The sequence below is a fragment of the Mandrillus leucophaeus genome, unplaced genomic scaffold (assembly GCF_000951045.1).
Source record: "Mandrillus leucophaeus isolate KB7577 unplaced genomic scaffold, Mleu.le_1.0 Scaffold153, whole genome shotgun sequence".
In the NCBI taxonomy this organism is placed as follows: domain Eukaryota; kingdom Metazoa; phylum Chordata; class Mammalia; order Primates; family Cercopithecidae; genus Mandrillus; species Mandrillus leucophaeus.
This window is the reverse complement of record NW_012101510.1, coordinates 2,455,062-2,473,728: the sequence shown is the minus strand read 5'-3', so window position 1 is coordinate 2,473,728 and position 18,667 is coordinate 2,455,062. Positions and strand designations below refer to the sequence as shown.

Below are 18,667 nucleotides of genomic sequence, written 5' to 3'. Positions count from 1 at the left end.
TTTTTTTAATTAAAAAATAAAGTGCTGGTGGGCCCTCCTCAGTGCAAGAGAGCACTGTGCAGGTGGCAGGGCCACCATTTCTGGGAAGATGGTAAACCAGCCTGCACTCAGGCCACAATGACCCTGGAGCAAGGGCAGTCCCCAGCCAGCTACCAACTACTCTCTAACTTCTGGCTCCACCTTTACCAGGCATCCTTGTGCTAAAAGCCTGGCTTTCCAACAAAGCGAGGCAGAGGCCTGTCCAAGCACCCTCTTGGGTATTTAGTGACCTGGTTCCCTAGAGCTAAGGTCTAAGCTCCAGCACCTTTGAGAATCAAACTCCCACAAAGCTTAGGCCTGTACCTCGCTGGCTTTCCTGCAATAGTACCCACTCCCCTCACAGGACTCTCCCTACCATCTTCCAGCCTCCTGCCAACAACAGGTTTTTTTTTGTTTTGTTTTGTTTTTTTTTTTGAGACGGAGTCTCACTCTGTCACCCAGGTTGGAGTGCTGTGGCACGATCTTGGCTCACTGCAACCTCTCTGCCTCCTGGGTTCATGTCATTCTCCTGCCTCAGCCTCCCAAGTAGCTGGGACTACAGGCACTTGCCACCACGCCCAGCTGATTTTTTCTGTATTTTTAGTAGAGACAGGGTTTCATCGTGTTAGTCAGGATGGTCTCGATCTCCTGACCTCGTGATCTGCCTGCTTTGGCCTTCCCAAAGTGCTGGGATTACAGGCTTGAGCCACCGCGTTCAGCCAATTACTTTCTTTGAAACAAGGTCTTACCCTGTCATCCAGCCTGGAGTGCAGGGGTGGGATTACAGCTCACTGCAGCCTTGACTTCCTGGGCTGAAGCAATCCTCCTGCCTCAGGCTCACGAGTAGCTCGGACTACAGGTATACGCTACCACACCTGGTTATCTATCTATCTACCACACCTGGTTATCTTATCTATCTACCTATCTACCTATCTATCTATCTATCTATCCATCCATCTATCTACCTACCTACCTACCTACCTGAGATGGAATCTCACTCTGTGGCCCAAGCTGGAGAGCAGTGGTGCAATCTATCTATCTATCTGAGATGGAATCAGTCTATCTAATCTAATCTAATCTAATCTAATCTAATCTATCTAATTAATCTATCCATCTATCTATCTAAGATGGAGTCTCACTCTGTAGCCCAAGCTGGAGTGCAGTGGCACAATCTTGGCTCACTGCAACCTCTGCCTCCCGGGGTCAAGTGATTCTCGTGCCTCGGCCTCCCAAGTAGCTGGGACTACAGGCGCGTGCTACCACGTCTGGCTAATTTTTTTGTATTTTAGTAGAGATGGGGTTTCACCATGTTTCCCAGGGTGGTCTCAAATTCCCGAGCTCAGGCGATCCGTCCACCTTGGCCTCCCAAAGTGCTGGGATTACAAGTGCAAGTCACCGCACCCAGTCAGGAGGAGTTTAGAAGACCACCTAGCATTCACAAGTTTAACCACAACTGCCCAATTTACAGGTGCTCAGGTAAGATTGCATGTGGAGAGGAGTGGCAGAGCCAGGGCAGAAGCCCAAGTCTGTCACTTCCCTGGTGATCCCATTGTACCCATATTCCTTGGGCAGGCCACAGACACATCAGAACAATCAGGCTGCCAAAAGGGCAGGGTGTATACATGTGGACACAGACTTACTGAACTAGGGAACAAATGTGAGCTAAGTCTAACCACAGGAGACACAAATCATGGAGAAAGGAGCAACATCAAGCCCTGGTCAGAGAAACCAAGAGCTAGGCACCCCTCATCCCACTGCTAAGGAATGAAGTCCAGAGTGAGACCTCCATTTCCTTCCACTGTTCATCCATCCACTCAGCCTCACCTTCAGATTGTTCTGTTCTCAGGGAGGGTCTCCTCCTGACTCCTCGAACTCTGTAGATCTAATGATCAAGTAAGCTACTGAGCTCAGTTTCCTACAATCTCTCACATGCCTCCATGGCTCCCCAGCACCCTCAACATCTCTCTACACAGCGTGAAGTTTTTTCTGTCTTAGGCCAGTGTATCAAGTCCTCCACTCCTTATCTATTCTATGCTCCAGAACAGAGTTCCTGGACTCCACGCCTCTGTAAAGAGCATCTCTTCTGACTGAACTATCTTTGCCCCTGAGCCTCCTTCTATGCTGGCTAAGGCCCAAGCATCCTTGACTACCTTCAGGTGGCAATTCTCTGGAAAGTCTTCTTTGACCAGTTCCTGGTGAGATGCTAAATGTCTGCCTTTTCCCAAAGGACAAAAGAGAACAGGAACCCATACAAACCCCATTCCAGGCACTAGCACAGAGCCTAGCGCACATCAGCTTAGGTTACCACTTGGCAAAGGGATCTCCAGCTGCTTTTCCCAGCTTCAGATCACTCTGAGCTGAGTTCCACTTGACCAAAAGCAAATAAATGGGCTATATATACTGCTTTGTGCCACTTTATCTGGTTACCTGGAGAGTACCAATCTCAAGAATACAAGTCTCACAGTGCAATCCTAAGGGCCTCCTAGAAACTAAGGGATTGGGTGCCCTAGTCACCAACTAAAGGCCCCGAAGACCCATAAGCCATCTCTTGAGAATCAAATGTTGACCTAAGGAAGGCCTCCTTCCCTCTTTCATTCCTCATCTACGTAAGTCCCCTATATTTCCCTGCCTCCTAGCCTTTGAGCTTACCATTTCTGCCTGGCTAGCAATTTCTAGCTCAGGGGCCAGATCTACCAAGCTCGCCTTTACCTTCCCTCCCACTAAGCTGGATGTAATTTTTTTTTTTTTTTTTTTTTTTTGAGACAGAGTCTTGCTCTGTCTCCCAGGCTGGAGTGCAATGGTGCGATCTCGGCTCACTGCAACCTCCGCCTCCCGGGTTCAAGTGGTTGTCCTGCCTCAGCTTCCTGAGTATCTGGGGTCACAGACACCTACAACTATGCCCAACTAATTCTTGTATTTTTAGTATTTTCATCATGTTAGTCAGGCTGGTCTTGAACTCTTGACCTCAGGTGATCCACCTGCCTCGCCCTCCCAAAGTGCTGGGATTACCGGTGTGAGTCACCACGCCCGACCTGGGTTTTTGGGTTTTTGCAGGGCCTGCAGAGAATACCCTGTGCTTTTACACCTTTTACACCTCTGCTTTGTGTTGGAATGGCATGCAAAGTGCAAACTTATTACATGTGAAGCACCAAGGGGGCACTAAATTTCCTGCGGTGCCCACCTCAAGTGCCTTGTACATAGTAGATACTTGATGTTTCCCTCAAGTCAGAAATCCTTGCTCAAAGGTCATTCCAACTAGCAAGATGACCTGAGACAGCTCACTTCCTATCTGAGCCTCTTTCCAAACAGAGTTCACACCTTCTAGTTTCAGGGTTAGTATGTGGATGCTTGGCACAGGGTAGCTAGCAAGGCCTACCAGGAGCAGAAGCACAGAGTGCACTAGTGTAGGAGTACTAGGGAATCACGGAAAAACGGGAAGACTCCCCTCACAAATGAATTATTATATCCAAGAAGTTTGTCAGCCTCTTGGTTATCTAACCAGTAATTTAGAACTTTAACTACACCTCCAGTGAGGTTAGGTCCAGCTTCCCCTTCCAGGGTTACCAACAATTACAGAGAAAAGACTTGCAAGTTGGGGCAGCTTGCCCTCGGTCGGCTGGGAGACAGCAACATTCAGGAAGTTTGGGGGTGCTGAGGCACCTCAAAGAGCCGACTAGCCTGTAGCTGCTGCCTCACCCCACTCTCTGTAGAGTGCCCCCTACATACTCGTAACACTCTCCCCAATCAACACAATTCTCTACTTGCACAGTAGAGGCAAGAAAGCCCTTCTGTATCTGAGCTCCAGTTTCCTAACTCAAAACATCCATCCCAATGACACACTGGGGAAAAGGGCGGGACTTGGGGTACTCCACTGTGCAAACCACCAAGGAACCACAAGACCCAGGTTCCAGGTCTCATTCAGCCATTTACTGGCTAAGTTGTGAGATCAAACATTATAACACCAAGGGACAGTCTGAGGATTCCACTCTGGGGAGGCTCTTAAAGGGTCACTTCCAGCCTTCCCGTGAGAAACAAGGGCACATGTGCACGAAGACTTGGCACCACCCATGTTCACAGAAGCTGCATTCTGTCCAACCAGAAAGCACTTGGCAGCCGCCCACCCGTTTCCTTCCATGAGGCCCTTAAAAAGACCTTTCCAGCTCTGACTGACCTGAGCTGGTGACAGAGTTCCCAGGGTCTCCCCCAGCAGCCTGTGCAATCTTTATCTGAACTTATGAGAAGGCAGGACAGGCTCTAACTCCTCTACCATAATCAGGGCCAGGTTCAGTGCCCAGATTCTACCCACTGTAACATAACCTCACCAGAAGACATCAAACCAGCCAGGTATCTTCCAAGACCACATCCTACTTATCTCTGGGCAATGCCTGGGCCAAGATGCTCCCCCTTTCTAACCTGTCACAACCCGTCCTTTCCCAAGACAAGCCCATGTAGCTACTCTAGACCTGCTCCTCACTGGCCTGAATTGTTCTCCACACCAGTTGATGCCTCTTCTGGGCTGCACTTCATGCTAGGCCCCATATGAACAGGGATCTCCTTAGTCCTACAGAATACAGACTTGAAAATTCACAATGGCAAGCGTATGAGCTATGACAGTCCAAACAGGGGTGTGTGTATGTGTCTGCATGTGTGCCGAAAGGGCTTTAGGTGATGCTAAAATGCTAAAGGGCTTTTTATATGATGCTTTCTGCACGTCAAAATGGTCAATCTGAGCGATGAAGAATGACTAGGTTATTTGAAGAGCTGGTTATCATGTAGGTTATCTGGGGAGTTGGGATATGAATTAGAAGATGAATATGTTAGATGAGAAGGCATTCCCAATGGAGGCCACACTACTACAAGAGTCCACGACACAAGTCCATGAACCATAACAGGAGCTGCAGATACTTTAGAGTTCCCCACAGTTGTGCACTTCCCCAGCTCAGCTGCCCGGGGAAGCTGGGACATCCTCCCACTCTTCTCCAGTCCCCTTACACCAAAGCTCTGTGCTTCTGCCCTCCAGCCCAGTCTGTGAATGGTTCCTGGGCCCACTCAAGTCAGAAGGTAGAAGAGTCTCAGTCACGCAACAACAGCCACTCCCAAGGTCAAGCCACTGCCAGGGGCCCAGCTGGCTAAAAAGCTTCCCAGGGAGCTGATTAACGATGCAGACTCTTAGCTGTGCTGAGGAGCATCTGACTCAGCTGGACTGGGCGGCCAGGTATGGGAGTCACCCTTCAAGAAAAAAGTAGCAGTTAGAAGACTGACACTCCAGCTACGGCCACTACCACCTGCGTATCTAGTTAAGATTTCCCCAAAATAAGCTACTATGAGAAGATGAGAGGAACACTTGGGAAGTTACTGCTCTGGTTCTATATAACATTAGAAGTTCCTCTCTAGGTTCCTGGCCTGGGCAGGCCACCCATCCCTGGCTGCAGCTGGAGGTACCAGGTACAGCCTGAGAAGAAATGACTGTGGAGGAGAGGCTGAAAGAGTGCTACACTCTGGACTCCATTATTTCTGAGTTCTGGCCTGTGCCGGAAATCACAGAAAAATAAAGTAGAAGGCAGATAAAAACCCTTCCCTTCCTCTGGCAAATTCTGGGAATAGTCTTAGGCTAGAAAAGAAAGGCTGCCAACTACCAAGTCGACCCAAGTTTCTGGAGCTCCCATATGTGTTCAGTGCTCTGCCTGTACCATAGGACTGTTGAACAGGTATGGATCATACCCATCTACTATAGTTAAAACAGACTAAAAGTTTTGACTTGACAAAGTGGCAAAGCCACACCAAAGAAACTTCACCACTACATTATTCTGGAGTTAAGGGCCCAAAGGACCAGGAGGCCAAAGTTATTGTTTACTGACTAAAGTTGATGAGCCAGAAAAAATTACCAATGACCAAAGCTGGAACAATCTGGGCATAAAATAAATTCCCAGAAGTCCGTACTTATATAAAATTACACTTACATAAATAAATCATTGAATAAATGAGGAAGAGCAGACCAATCCCCCTGCAGAAGAATTCTAAATAACTCACCTGGATGCTTCCCCTCAAGGAGATGGTGCTAACTCCCACACTCTAACTGTGGGCATGCATGGTGACCTCCTTCCTAAGGGTACAGTATGGATAAGGAAAAACAGTAATTTTACAGTGGAAAACCTGACAAACAGTGCATCAGCCAGGTGATCAATATCAATAGTGATAAGTTACACTGATAGTATGTATTCTTGGTATGTAGTAAAAATGGCATGCATATTACCATAAAAACATTAGACAAATCCCAATTGAGAGACGTTCTATACAATATCTAACCAGTCGATATCTTCAAGAATAAGGCAGGCCGGGCGCGGTGGCTCACATCTGTAATCCCAGCACTTTGGGAGGCCAAGGCAGGCGAACCACTTGAAGTTAGAAGTTAGAGACCAGCCTGGCCAACGTCTGCACGAAAAAATTTAAAAAGTAAGCTGGGTGTTGTGGCACACGCCTATAGTTCCAGCTACTCAGAAGGCTGAGGCACAAAATCACTTGAACCTGGGACGCAGAGGTTGCAGTGAGCCGAGATGGCGCCATGCATTCCAATCTAGGCGATAGAGTGAGACCCTGTCTCAAACAAACAAACAAACAAAAAAAGGAATAAGGCAAAGTCTGAGAAACTGTTATAGCCAAGAGGAGTCTAAGAGGATATGTCGACTAAATGTAATGTAGGATGATCTTGGGACAGAAAAAGGACATTAGGAAAAATGTAAGGAAATCGAAATAAAGTAGGGACTTTAGTTAATATACCAATAAAAAATTAAATAGGGGAAATGGGATGCAGAGTACATGGGAACTCTGTACTATCACAATTGTCTATAAATCTAAAACTATTCTAAAAAATAAAGTTTAATAAAAAGAAGGAAGAAAGAAGAAAGACAGCAAGTGATATGTGTCAAGCCTTGTTTTGCTCTGCTCACTGACTTCTATGACTCTGGGCAATCACCTATCCTCTCTGGAACTCTTTTCAAAAGGCAGGCTTGAACCAGGTATGGTGGCACATGCCTGTTGTCCCAGCTATTCGGGAGGCTGAAGCAGGAAGGTAACTTGAGTCCAGGACTTTGAGGATGCAGTGAGCTACAAAGGCCAATGGCACCACTGCATTCCAGCCTGAGCAAGAGTAAGACTTTTTCTTTTTAAAAAAAAAAAAAAGCAGGGTGGGCGGTGGGACAGGCTTGTCTTGATCCAATGTCTGTAGGGCTATGGCTTCTTCCACTCACTCCGTCTAAGAAATAAATGCTGGTGAAGCCAGGTTTGCTGATGTTAATTAGCGCATCCAATTCCCTCCCCAGAGAAGAGCCATAAGCCATGATTCTGCTGAATACTATATCCTAACCTCCCACCCTTGTCTCCTCTCTTCACTCCCTGTTCTTCCCAGCAGTGAAAACCCAGGCATTTTTAAAGCAGGCTGCTAAAGGCACAGTCTAAAAATAATCACCAAGAATACGTGTGACAAATAAGGACCAAGGAGGTGAGGAATAGAGGCTAAGGGGTGGAGTGAAGTTTGGAAGAATGTTGCCCAAATCTTGTCTCAAGATTATACCCACAAATATTGGGAGTATATGCTTTTGTTCAGTCCTAAACTCCCTAAATAGTCAGAGAACTTAATTTTCTGATAAAAAGACAAAACAACTTTATCCTCACAGGATTCAAATAAAAAGTAAGACAACTTAATAGTTCTGCTCTCTAGTCTGCCACGCCACTGATACGTAGGAGCTGAGTTCTAAGTGGACCCAGAGCTACATCTCCAGAGAGGCCTGCAGGTAAGGCAGAAGGTCAGACATCAAGGCACTTACTTCCTGAGGATGATGACTGCTCGGCGCTCCTTGATGTCCTGAGGCCGTATGCAGTGAGTGATTTCATCAGCAGCATATCCACTGAAAAGAAACAGAGGACATGTGACCATGAAGAGTAGACAGACAACTGAAGTTTCTGGGGGATATAACAGGACAGGAATATGGCCTAGGTCTTACGGCTGCTCTCTACTCATTACTTGAGTTTCAAGGATCTACATGTAGGGGAGTATCATATTAAGCTCCAGGATGCTTTTGCCAAGAGACTGTAATACTCAAGGAAAAACCTGGTATGAGGCAAAGGAGACCCCTTGGCCACTTAAGGCAGAGGCCCGAAGCAAGTCTCTCCCTGAACATGCCAGGAGCCCTTTTTAAAAAGCATACTCCAGAGTACACTGCATCTTCTCCTCATTCTCCCTCCCTTTAGCAGGTAGAGAAAGCCAAAGCAGCCACTGATAGCACTGACTCACCAGGGAGAGCTAGCACTGCCTCATTCCAAAACAGAGTGTCTACTTTAAGTCTCCTTTTGGGGGGATCCAAAATTTTGAAGACAGCTGTGTCTGAGTATTTTAAGAATTTCCGGCTGGGCATGGTGGCTCACGCCTGTAACCCTAGCACTCTGGGAGGCCGAGGTGGGCAGATCACCTGAAGTCAGGAGTTCAAGACTAGCCTGGCCAACATGATGAAACCCCGTCTCTATTAAAAATACAAAAATTAGCCAGGAGTGGTGGCAGGCGCCTGTAATCCCAGCTACTCAGGAGGCTGAGGCAGGAGAAACGCTTGAACCCAGGAGGCAGAGGTTGCAGTGAGCCGAGATCACACCACTGCACCTGAGCAACAGAGCGAGACTCCGTCTGGTATCTGTTTATTTTCAACAAGTTATATGACTTTTAAAACTGCTCAGAGACCAACTAATGTGGGTATGACTGTCCTCTTCTCAGCTAGCTCATTCCAATTTGAAACTCTGGAAGCAAGCTCCGAGCCTCCAAAGCCCCTTACATGCTATCACTGGAAGCATGGCAGCCACAAGACACTCCCACTCCAAGTTACTCTACTGAGCTTCAGCAGTTCTACACACCCAGAAACTCACTCAGCCACAGGCCTAGTAGGACAAGTATGGCTTAGTTTCCCTACCTGCCCCTGTACCACAAACCCTTCTCTCATGGATACTGATCAGCTCCCTTCTCAAAGGCTAGTTACATAGACACAAACTTAACTATTAAAAACACTGCAGGCCTGGAAAGGACCCCTCAAGATGGCGAGGCTGGCCAAATCTCAGATCTAATAACTGAATGCAAGAGCCAGTAAGAGATACAAAGTCAGACTGCTTCAGGCTCAGCCTTAAGGAGGCACCTCTAATTTGGAAATCTGATTTGAGCTCATGCTGGGGATAGAACAAACCTTTATTTTACTTAATTTTTTTTTTTTTTTTTGAGACAGAGTCTCGCTCTGTCACCCAGGCTGGAGTGCAGCGGCACAATCTCGGCTCACTGCAACCTCTGCCTACCGGGTTCAAGCGATTCTCCTGCCTCAGCCTCCTGAGTAGCTGGGACTACAGATGCGCGCCACCACGTGTGTCTAATGTTTGTTATTTTCAGTAGAGATGGGGTTGCACTATGTTAGTCAGGCTGGTCTTGAACTCCTGACCTCGTGATCCGTCTGCCTTGGCCTCCCAAAGTACTGGGATTACAGGTGTGAGCCACCATGCCTGGCCCAAACCTTTATTTTATAGATTCCACACCTTCTCCCTCAAGATGCTCCTAGACAAGAATTTTCAAAATTTTCTCCATGAACACCAGTCCCATAAGAGACAGTGGACAGGCTGGGCACTGTGGCTCACGCCTGTAATCCCAGCACCTTGGGAAGCCAAGGTGGGTGTGTTGTCTGAGGTTAGGAGTTCGTAACCTGACCAGTCTGGCCAACATGGTGAAATCCCGTCTCTACAAAAATTAGCCAGGCATGATGGCAGGTGCCTGTAATACCAGCTACTGCGGAGGCTGAGGCAGGAGAATGGCTGAACCCAGGAGGTAGAGGTTGCAGTGAGCCGAGATAGTGCCACTGCACTCCAGCCTGGGTGACAGAGTGAGACTCTGTCTCACACACACACACAAAAAAGACAGTGGACAAATGTCTATAGTGAAATCAATTGCAAAATACTGATGAGAGTTTCAAAAAGCATTACTTAAAGCACATGAGAATCACTACAGCAAAAGAACCCACTGAATTTGTTCAAGCACTGACCAAAGAAACTTCTCTCAAATAATACCTATTAATACCCATCAGCCCACAATGAGAAGAATCACACAGGACTTAGGGAGTTGAAGAGACCTGGGTTCAAATGTGAGCTTGTCTCCTACTAGCTTTGTGACCTTGTGTTAAATCACATGCTGAACCTAAAAACCTGTACAGTTTCTTCATCTGTAATAAGGAGAACAGTAGGTTCTTGGGTATTCATCTTGTTATGCTTTATAATTTAGCTGTTCTTTTGCTGCTACTAAGATTACAAGATTTTAAAAACGGGGACAGGGCCTTCTCCCTTCGAGGCAGAACAGCAGCATTATATGACTACATGATTGACACTCCTGGAAAGGGGTGGTGAGAGGCCTACCTGCAGGGCTGTTGCGAGAATTAAGTCAGATAATGCAGGGTGCCTGACACCCTACAATCTTTACTGAGCACTCTGACAAGTCAGAGGGCCCTGGACTATCCTGGGGCAAGCCAGAGCCCTGGATTGAGGGTCTGCCAAAGAGACACGGTCCGGGCTCCCCCTGCAGGGATCTGCCAGTAGTGGGGGCCTCCTGGGCCCCATTTCCAGAGCTAGGAACTCTAGTTCTCATCCCATGCTTTTATCATTCCACACTGGAGGAATGGGGGTCTAGACTGCAAGACCGACCCATATATACACACAGGACTTTGTCCCAAAGAGCTGTCAAAGGTCCCAAAGGCACTTTTTTTTTTTTTTTAAAGACAGAGTCTCACTCTGTTGCCCAGGCTGGAGTGCAGTGGCACAATCTCGGCTCACTGTAACCTCCACCTCCCAGGTTCAAGCGATTCTCCTGCCTCAGCCCCCCAAGTAATTGGGACTACAGGTGTGTACACCACACCCAGCTAATTTTTGTATGTTTAGTGAAGATGGTTTCCCCATGTTGGCCAGGCTGGTCTCGAACTCCTGACCGCACGTGATCCACCCACCTCAGCCTCCCAAAGTGCTGGGATTACAGGCGTGAACCCCTGTGCTCGGCCCCAAAGGCACATTTCTAAGTCCTGAATCTGTGGCGCTGGCTATAGGCAACCTTCCCTGCCACTGACAAGTGTTATCAATCTGTTTGACTTGGCTATACACATAACCAAGGGCTCTGACTTCCCATCTCCAACAAGGAACCACTTTTCTTAATGCAGTTCTGAAGCAAATCCAGATGTTTGTCAAAGCTTGATTGCCCACATGCTCCCTGACCCCATCCCCCAAGGGGCTCTAGAACAAACAATAAGCCATGTCAGGTTCCTGCCATGGAGCCCAGGCCTCGGAAGAACTAGTGTGGAGGTAGGGCTGCACAGGCCCACAAAAATGACTTTGGCACTGACACAACCTGGAAGGCTCATTAGTACTGGTCTTCTAGAACTTTCTAGCAGCTATGACACAGCCCACTGATCCTTCTTCAGAGTATCTGGCTGCTCTGGCAACATGAGCTTCAAGTCCTGATTAAGGGAAGCTCTCCTGGCCAATCTCACAAAGTGTCGAGCAGAGACCACAGGGCATTATTTACTATTAAGGAACCTACTTGCTACAGGAGAAATTCAAAGTCTCAGTCTGCCAGCTTGCAACTTAATACGCCCTGGGTCCAGCCCTACTGCTGGCATGAAAAGTTCCAGGACCTCTTGCTCTTTTGTTTTCACAGGGAAAGGAGAGGAGGAAATACCTTATGCTGTCTGACTTGCCTGCTCCCTGCCTGGGCTGAGCCCCCCAGCCCTAGCAGCATTGACTAGTATGTTGCAAATGTCACCCACTAGTCCTATACCTCAGAGTGACTCTCAAAGGAGCTGACATGTCTATGTCCTCTTCTGGGAGCCTTTCCCTGACTCCCCAGACTGGGTTCCCCCTACACTGCTCAACCACACCCTCTCATGCTTCTCTGCTACTTCATCTGCCTTGTGGAAATTGTGTCTTCCCTTCAAGACAAAGCTCTTCAAAGGCCTTACTCATCCCTGCACAATGACACTAAATGAAATGTGTGTTAAGCTGCACTATTCTACCACTTAGAACTGTTTCTACCTCTGCAAAACAAAGATCACAGCAAGCCCCTCCTCAGAAGATTAGGCGCAACTTAAATGAGGTGTCTGAAAAAATTTATTTATTTATTTTTTTTGAGACGGAGTCTCGCTCCATCACCCAGGCTGGAGTGCAGCTGCGCGATCTCGGCTCACTGCAAGCTCCGCCTCCCAGATTCACGCCATTCTCCTGCCTCAGCCTCCCGAGTAGCTGGGACTACAGGCGCCCGCCAACAGGCCTGGTTAATTTTTTCTGTTTTTAGTAGACGGGGTTTCACTGTGTTAGCCAGGATGGTCTCAAGCTCCTGACCTTGTGATCCACCCACCTCGGCCTCCCAAAGTGCTGGGATTACAGGCATGAGCCACCGCACCCGGCTGCCTTGGCTGCCTTTTTTTTTTTTTGAGACGGAGTCTCACTCTGTTGCCTAGGCTGGAATGCAGTGGTGCGATCTCGGCTCACTGCAACCTCCACCTCCTGGGTTCAAGCAATTCTCTGCCTCAGCCTCCTGAGTAGCTGGGATTACAGGTGCCTGCCACCACACCCAGCTAATTTTTGTATTTTTAATAGAGACAGAGTCTCACCATCTTGGGCTATTCTTGTCTTGAATTCCTGACCTCAGCTTATCCACCCGCCTTGGCCTCCCAAAGTGCTGGGATTACAGGCGTGAGGCACAGCGTCCAGCCCTGAAAAACTCTTTGAAGGGACTATGTACATCTCTCCTCTAGGGGACAGTCTTGGAAACTGAGTTGTTATGACACATTTCCAAGATGGCCACCATTTCCCATCTACTCCATGGCCTGCCTAGGCCAGGATGAACCAGAGATGGAGGGACTGGCCAAGATCCCAGCCTGGTGACTGTCTCTCTCCGGCTATGGCTGCCTGCCTTACTGACAGGCCCGCAGGCCAAGAAGGTCAGGCTTTGGGAGGGGGGGGCAGCAGACTAGCCACCTGGAACCAGGGGCAGGATTGTGAGATCAGGCTCAATTATTTACCAGACCTATGCCTCCAAGACGACACATAGTCTAACTTTATGAGAAATCCTGGGGCTTTCTGAATCCAGAGGGAAGGTCAACCTGCCGAGTCCCAATTCTGTATACACCAAGATACAGACAGTGTACTAAACACAGAAGGTAGCCCATCTCCTGAGACACTTTTAGCTAAATTTCAAGCATTCAGTAGATGACAAAGATTCAATCTTCTGTAACAACTCTATGGCATCATTAGACCGGTTTTGCTGATGAGGAAAACTGAGGCCCCAAAAAGATTAATTTGCCCGAAGTCAAACAGTTAAAATGGTGGTGCTGTAACTCTAACCAAGTTTGCCATCAAACTTTCTGGATTCTGTTGTAGAAGCGGTAGGGAAAAAAAGCCCATCTGCGTTTCCTGATAACAAGCCTGTCCTGGGGGCCTTGCTGGCCTCACTGAAAGGCACATGCACACCCACTAGCCCTATGGAAACCCTCACCAAAGGGCACATGCACACCCACTAGCCCCATTTGCAAAGATGAGCTTATATCCCCCAGAGAACTAGCAGTGTATTAGTGAAGGCTATCCACCTACTACTGACCAGCCAGCTGTGAAGTTTTTTTTTTTGAGACGGAGTCTTGCTCTGTCACCCAGGATGCCAGGCTGGGAGTTCAGTGGCATGATCTCAGCTCACTGCAAGCTCCGCCTCTCGGGTTCATGCCATTCTGCCACCTCAACCTCCCGAGTAGCTGGGACTACAGGCATCTGCCACCACAGCCGGCTCATTTTGTTTTTGTATTTTTAGTAGAGACACGGTGAAACCGTGTTAGCCAGGATGGTCTCGTTCTGACCTCGTGATCCACCCGCCTTGGCCTCCCAAAGTGCTGGGATTACAGGTGTGAGCCACCGTGCCTGGCCTTGAAATTTTTTTTTTTTTTTTTTTTTTGAGACGGAGTCTCACTCTACCAGAGTGGATTGCTCAATCTCGGCTCACTACAACCTCCGCCTCCCAGGTTCAATTGATTCTCCTGCCTCAGCCTCCTGAGTAGCTGGGATTACAGGCACACAGCACACTACCACGCCCGGCTAACTTTTGTATTATTAGTAGAGATGGGGTTTCACCATGTTGGTGAGGTTGGTCTCAAACTCCTGACCTCGTAATCCATCTACCTTGGCCTCCCAAAGCGCTGGGACTACAGGCACAAGCCACCGAGCCCAGCCAGCTCTAAAATTTTTATGGCCTATTTATTCTCTGCTTGCTCTGAACTTCATGATTAACACCATGGTTCACTGCTAGCTTCCTTTCTTTTACCGTTCTCTGACTTCTTGTCAGGCCTTGGCAGCAGCAAGGGCAGCCAACCCCCCTGGCCCAGAGCTCCTCCTGACGGTGCACAGCTCTGACTTCATCCTGTGGTTCCTCCCCCTCCAGTGGAATCAGAAGAGTCCACACAAGAGATGTGGCCCAGGACCTATCTGCCCTACTTTCCCAACTATTTTAAGCCAGAAAGCTAAATTTTGCTTTCACCAGCTGAACAAAATCAGACTTATTCCAGAACTGACAGGGGTGCCCACTCTACCCAATACCAACTGTTAACTGGAAGAGTCATAGGCTGAGCTCACCAGTGCATGCCCTGTGCCTGGGTGATACACAATCATTTTCAGACGGCTGGCCTAGGCCTGGGTCTCTGGCATGTGGCCACCCCACCACAGACCATGTAGCAGTGATTAAAGATAGCAGCAAGTAAGCAATTAGCCTTGAGGTAATTATTCTAATTAGTCCAATCGGAGTCTGTTTTAATCTGCCCCATGCAGCCAATAGGGAATAGGAGAATGAATGACAGATGAAGTGATATGAAGATAAAAAATATTTCCCTAAAGAACAGCATTAAGAGGGGATCCACCCAGGCCTAACATGGGAAGGTTACAAACGACAACCAATAACTAGGTTTGGAAAGGAGTCTGAAGCACTTCCAGAAGATTCTGTGACGCCTTGCTCTAAATGCCCAGGTTTAGACACTGCTGAGTCAATGTGACGCACCAACATCCATGCTGATCACTATTAAACATAAAATTGTATTCCTGCCATGCGGTCTTGGACGGGTACAGACACCATTGCCACCACCACCAACTGAAGTCTAAGATGTCTACTACTAGAATCCCTCCCCATCTGCACCGCACCACTGTTTTCACCAGCCCCTCCCCTCCAATCTGCAGCTTTACTGCTCATCACCTCTGCGCTAGGATCTGTAGCAGGAAACGAGAGAAAGCACCACTTCTTACCAGCTTATATGCAGGATTTGATGAGGGGCAGGTGTTCACTCACCTGCATACTAGGTAAGCTAAGGAAGCAGGTGCAGGAAGATTTAATTAGTGGAAGGGTCCAGACTCTAGAGCAGTGATTTTCAACTATGGATTCTGCACTTCCCCTGCCTTGGCATTTGGCAGTGTCTGGATACTTTCTGGTTGTCATAAAAAACACTATTGGCACCTAGGAGATAGAAGCCAGGAATGCTGCTAAACAGTCTACAATGCACGAACAGCCCCACACAATGAAGCATTATTGAGCCCTGAATAACAATAGCACTGTTGAGAAGCCCTGATCTAGAGTTCACCAGAGCATCTTCAACCACAGTCTCTACTAATGAACTCCATCTGCCTCCCATCAACATCCACCCACCTCTTACCTATGGCTACTCCTATTACCGCAGTCAAAGATACCGCTGTTGTGTACTTTCTCCATCTTTCTCTGCTTGGCTCATTCCTAGTCACTTTTCACATTCCAGTTCTCTTCCTCCCCTAAACTTCCAACACTCTAAAGTGGGAAAGATGTCCCCCTTTAGTGTGCTTCTGCAGTTACCTTCCTGGGCTATAACTTATCCTCCTGTCTGAGGCCTCCATGGGGCTTGAACTCCATGATGGGAAACTGCCATGTTTTGGGTTCCACCAGATCCCTAGTTCCTTCCCCAATGAGAGAGCAGGGGATCACTGAGTGGTTGTATATGAAAGCAAGCACCGAGTTAAGTACCTACCCTGTGCCAGGCCCTATCTTAGACAACAAATCACATTTAATTCTAATAGGCTTCGGAAGTTGGCATCATCCCCACTTACAGATGGGAAAGCCAGCTCAGAGAACGCCTACAAGATCCCAAAGCAAATAAGAGAAAAGCTGGATTCAAAGCCTGGGGCAGCACTTTTCAGGACATCGCTGAGCCTCCCACACTAACTCCACAGCCAAGTCTGAATCCAGAAGGGGTTGACAGGGACTGGGAAAGCTTTAGGACTTTACTATTCTGAGGAAAAGATGAAGAGAATTTTCCTGATGATGCAATCCTGTTGCTGATCACTAACAGACCTGCATACTAAGAACTCGAAACTTCTGTTCTTAAATGCAGGGTGTGTGTATGTTAAGGAGAGGAGTAGTCCCAAAACCAAAAAAATGCCTTGTGATCCCCTCATTAGGCACCAGACAACTACTAGACCTCCTGACAACCACCCTGAGGTCCAATGACTACGCAGAAAATTAGTATCCCACTAAGAGACCAAATGGTCCTTGTGTGAGGTAATTTCAGCACTGAGAACCCTTCAACAGGGTCAGACCCCAACCTGCCTTACACAGTGAGCACGCTGGAAGGGTGTGTCCTGGAAATCCCATGTTAAAGCATTCTGCCAAGACATCCATCTAGGAGCACCATGAAGATCTGAGAAGCCCAGAAGGCCATGATAAGAAGGTATCTGACAGGTAAGCTGTCCTCTAGGTTTCAGATGCCTAAGGAGTCACAGTATCGCTTCTGCTACTACTGACTTCCCAGATTCCCATCAGGAGGTCTTGGACATCACAAGGCTCTGCTGCCATCCCCAACATGGAAGGAGCCTCAGCTGTTCGACTCAAATGAGACAGATGACCTCCCCTCATGATATGAAGAGGGCACCAGGGACACTGCTTCTCCTTATGACTTTGGCCCTACTGACTCACTTCAGAACCTGGGCTGCTCACGACAAAAGCTCACTGTGTCCTCATCTTGTATTTGGTGGTGGTCAACCAAGCTGCTCTGAGAACAGCTGCAATCTAGACCTAAGAGGTTTTGGGGATTACTGAATTACATTACTAGGTTTACCTTTTTCAGGACTCGAAGGAGGTAGCTTCCAAAAAAATTTTCACTTCACATTAACAGCAAAGGTGTTCCCACTGGCAATCTCCTCTGGAGGCCAGGGCACTGAGCTAATTCTCAGCAGGATCTGGGAACCGAATATAGGCCAAAAGCCTAAGTTCTACCGCTCACGCAACTATAAGGCCAAACAGTCAAAAGACCAGCTGTATTCTATTGTATTCAGTCCTGACTACGTTCTTACGAAGAACTGATGGGCTCTTCTGCAGCCAGGAGGGAAGAATTTTAAGAGTGTGCTGCTCTCTATTCCTGGCCCAATCACTAATCTGTTCAACTCCAGGGAAGTCACTCCCCCTCCTGGGAATGGAGAATGTGCTTCAATTAAATAATCTCTGGGGCCTTTGCCTGTGACTACTTTCTCGGTTAAGGAATCCAAAAATGGCAGAACAAGAACGACTTTTAGATAGTAAATTTAAAAAAAAAAATTTAAGTATAGATTTGTAAACGGAAGGCCAGAATGAAAAACTGAAAAATTACAAAGGGATTCATGCTAAGAAATGGGTGGTGGGGAAAAAAAATCAAAGCGAACAGCCTTCTGAAAAGATGGCTTTTGATGAATTCTCAGTCAAGTCAGTGATCCCGTCAAACCTGCCTTCGGGGACAGGATTTCCACATCGGTTCCCTGTTTTCTTGCTACAGGTATCTTAAACACAGAACCCTTCTCTCGCTCCCTGCAACCTACAAACAGAAGAATTGGTCAGAACTGTAAAAAAACGCGGACTCCTACGGGCTGCTGCTTTCTGGGCCAGGGTGGGTAGCTAAGGCAGCAGGCGCAGGGCCGCCCCCTCTACCCGGGTGGGTTACCTGAGCACAGTCACGCTTCCCCTGCGCACCGGCAGGGAAAGCACTGGTTCCGACACCCGAATAGGCTTGAACTGGAACTTGCAGCCGAAGCACAGCGCAGAGTCGCTAAAGAAGGACACGGACACGATGGGGCGCTCGAAGATGTGGATGGGGTCCACGTGAGACACGATGCAGCCGCCGGGCTGGTAGTCGTTGATGACGGCGCTGTTGACGAAGCCCTCGGGGATGACGCGGTGTTCCACCAGCTTTTGGATCACCAGCTGGTGCACCCACTCGGGGATCTCGTCCACGTCGCCCGGGGGGTAGAGGCGCTCCTGGCCGGGCCCGCGCTTCTGCAGCTGGGCGCCGTAAGTGTAGCCTTCGCCGAAGAAGTACTTGTTGCGCAGTGGGGCCCGGTCCACCGTGTGCTCGTTGTACAGGCCCTTCTCAGCGCGGGACACCACCTCGTCAATGCGGGCCTCGATCTTGGCGCACTCGTCCTGGCTGAACAGGCGCATCTGGCGGATGCCGCTCTTCACCTTGCGCGCCTCCTCCTCCTTCTGCAGCTGCTGCTCCTCATAGTCGCTGCGCTCGGGGTCCGAGTCCTCCTGATACTTGCGCTTGGCCCCGGACACCGGGTAAGGTTC

General features: G+C 48.4%; 1 protein-coding gene across 1 annotated transcript in view; it reads right to left on the bottom strand.

The window, feature by feature from the left end:
- The window catches only part of ALKBH5 (AlkB family member 5, RNA demethylase), a gene marked incomplete at its 5' end in the record, with an annotated part of 24,826 nt that extends 6,159 nt beyond the window's left edge, over positions 1-18,667 (bottom strand). Inside the window, 2 exons of the mRNA XM_011975276.1 lie at positions 7,842-7,922; positions 18,042-18,667. Coding sequence (XP_011830666.1) covers positions 7,842-7,922; positions 18,042-18,667 — 707 coding nt within the window. The remainder of the gene's footprint in view (positions 1-7,841; positions 7,923-18,041) is intronic.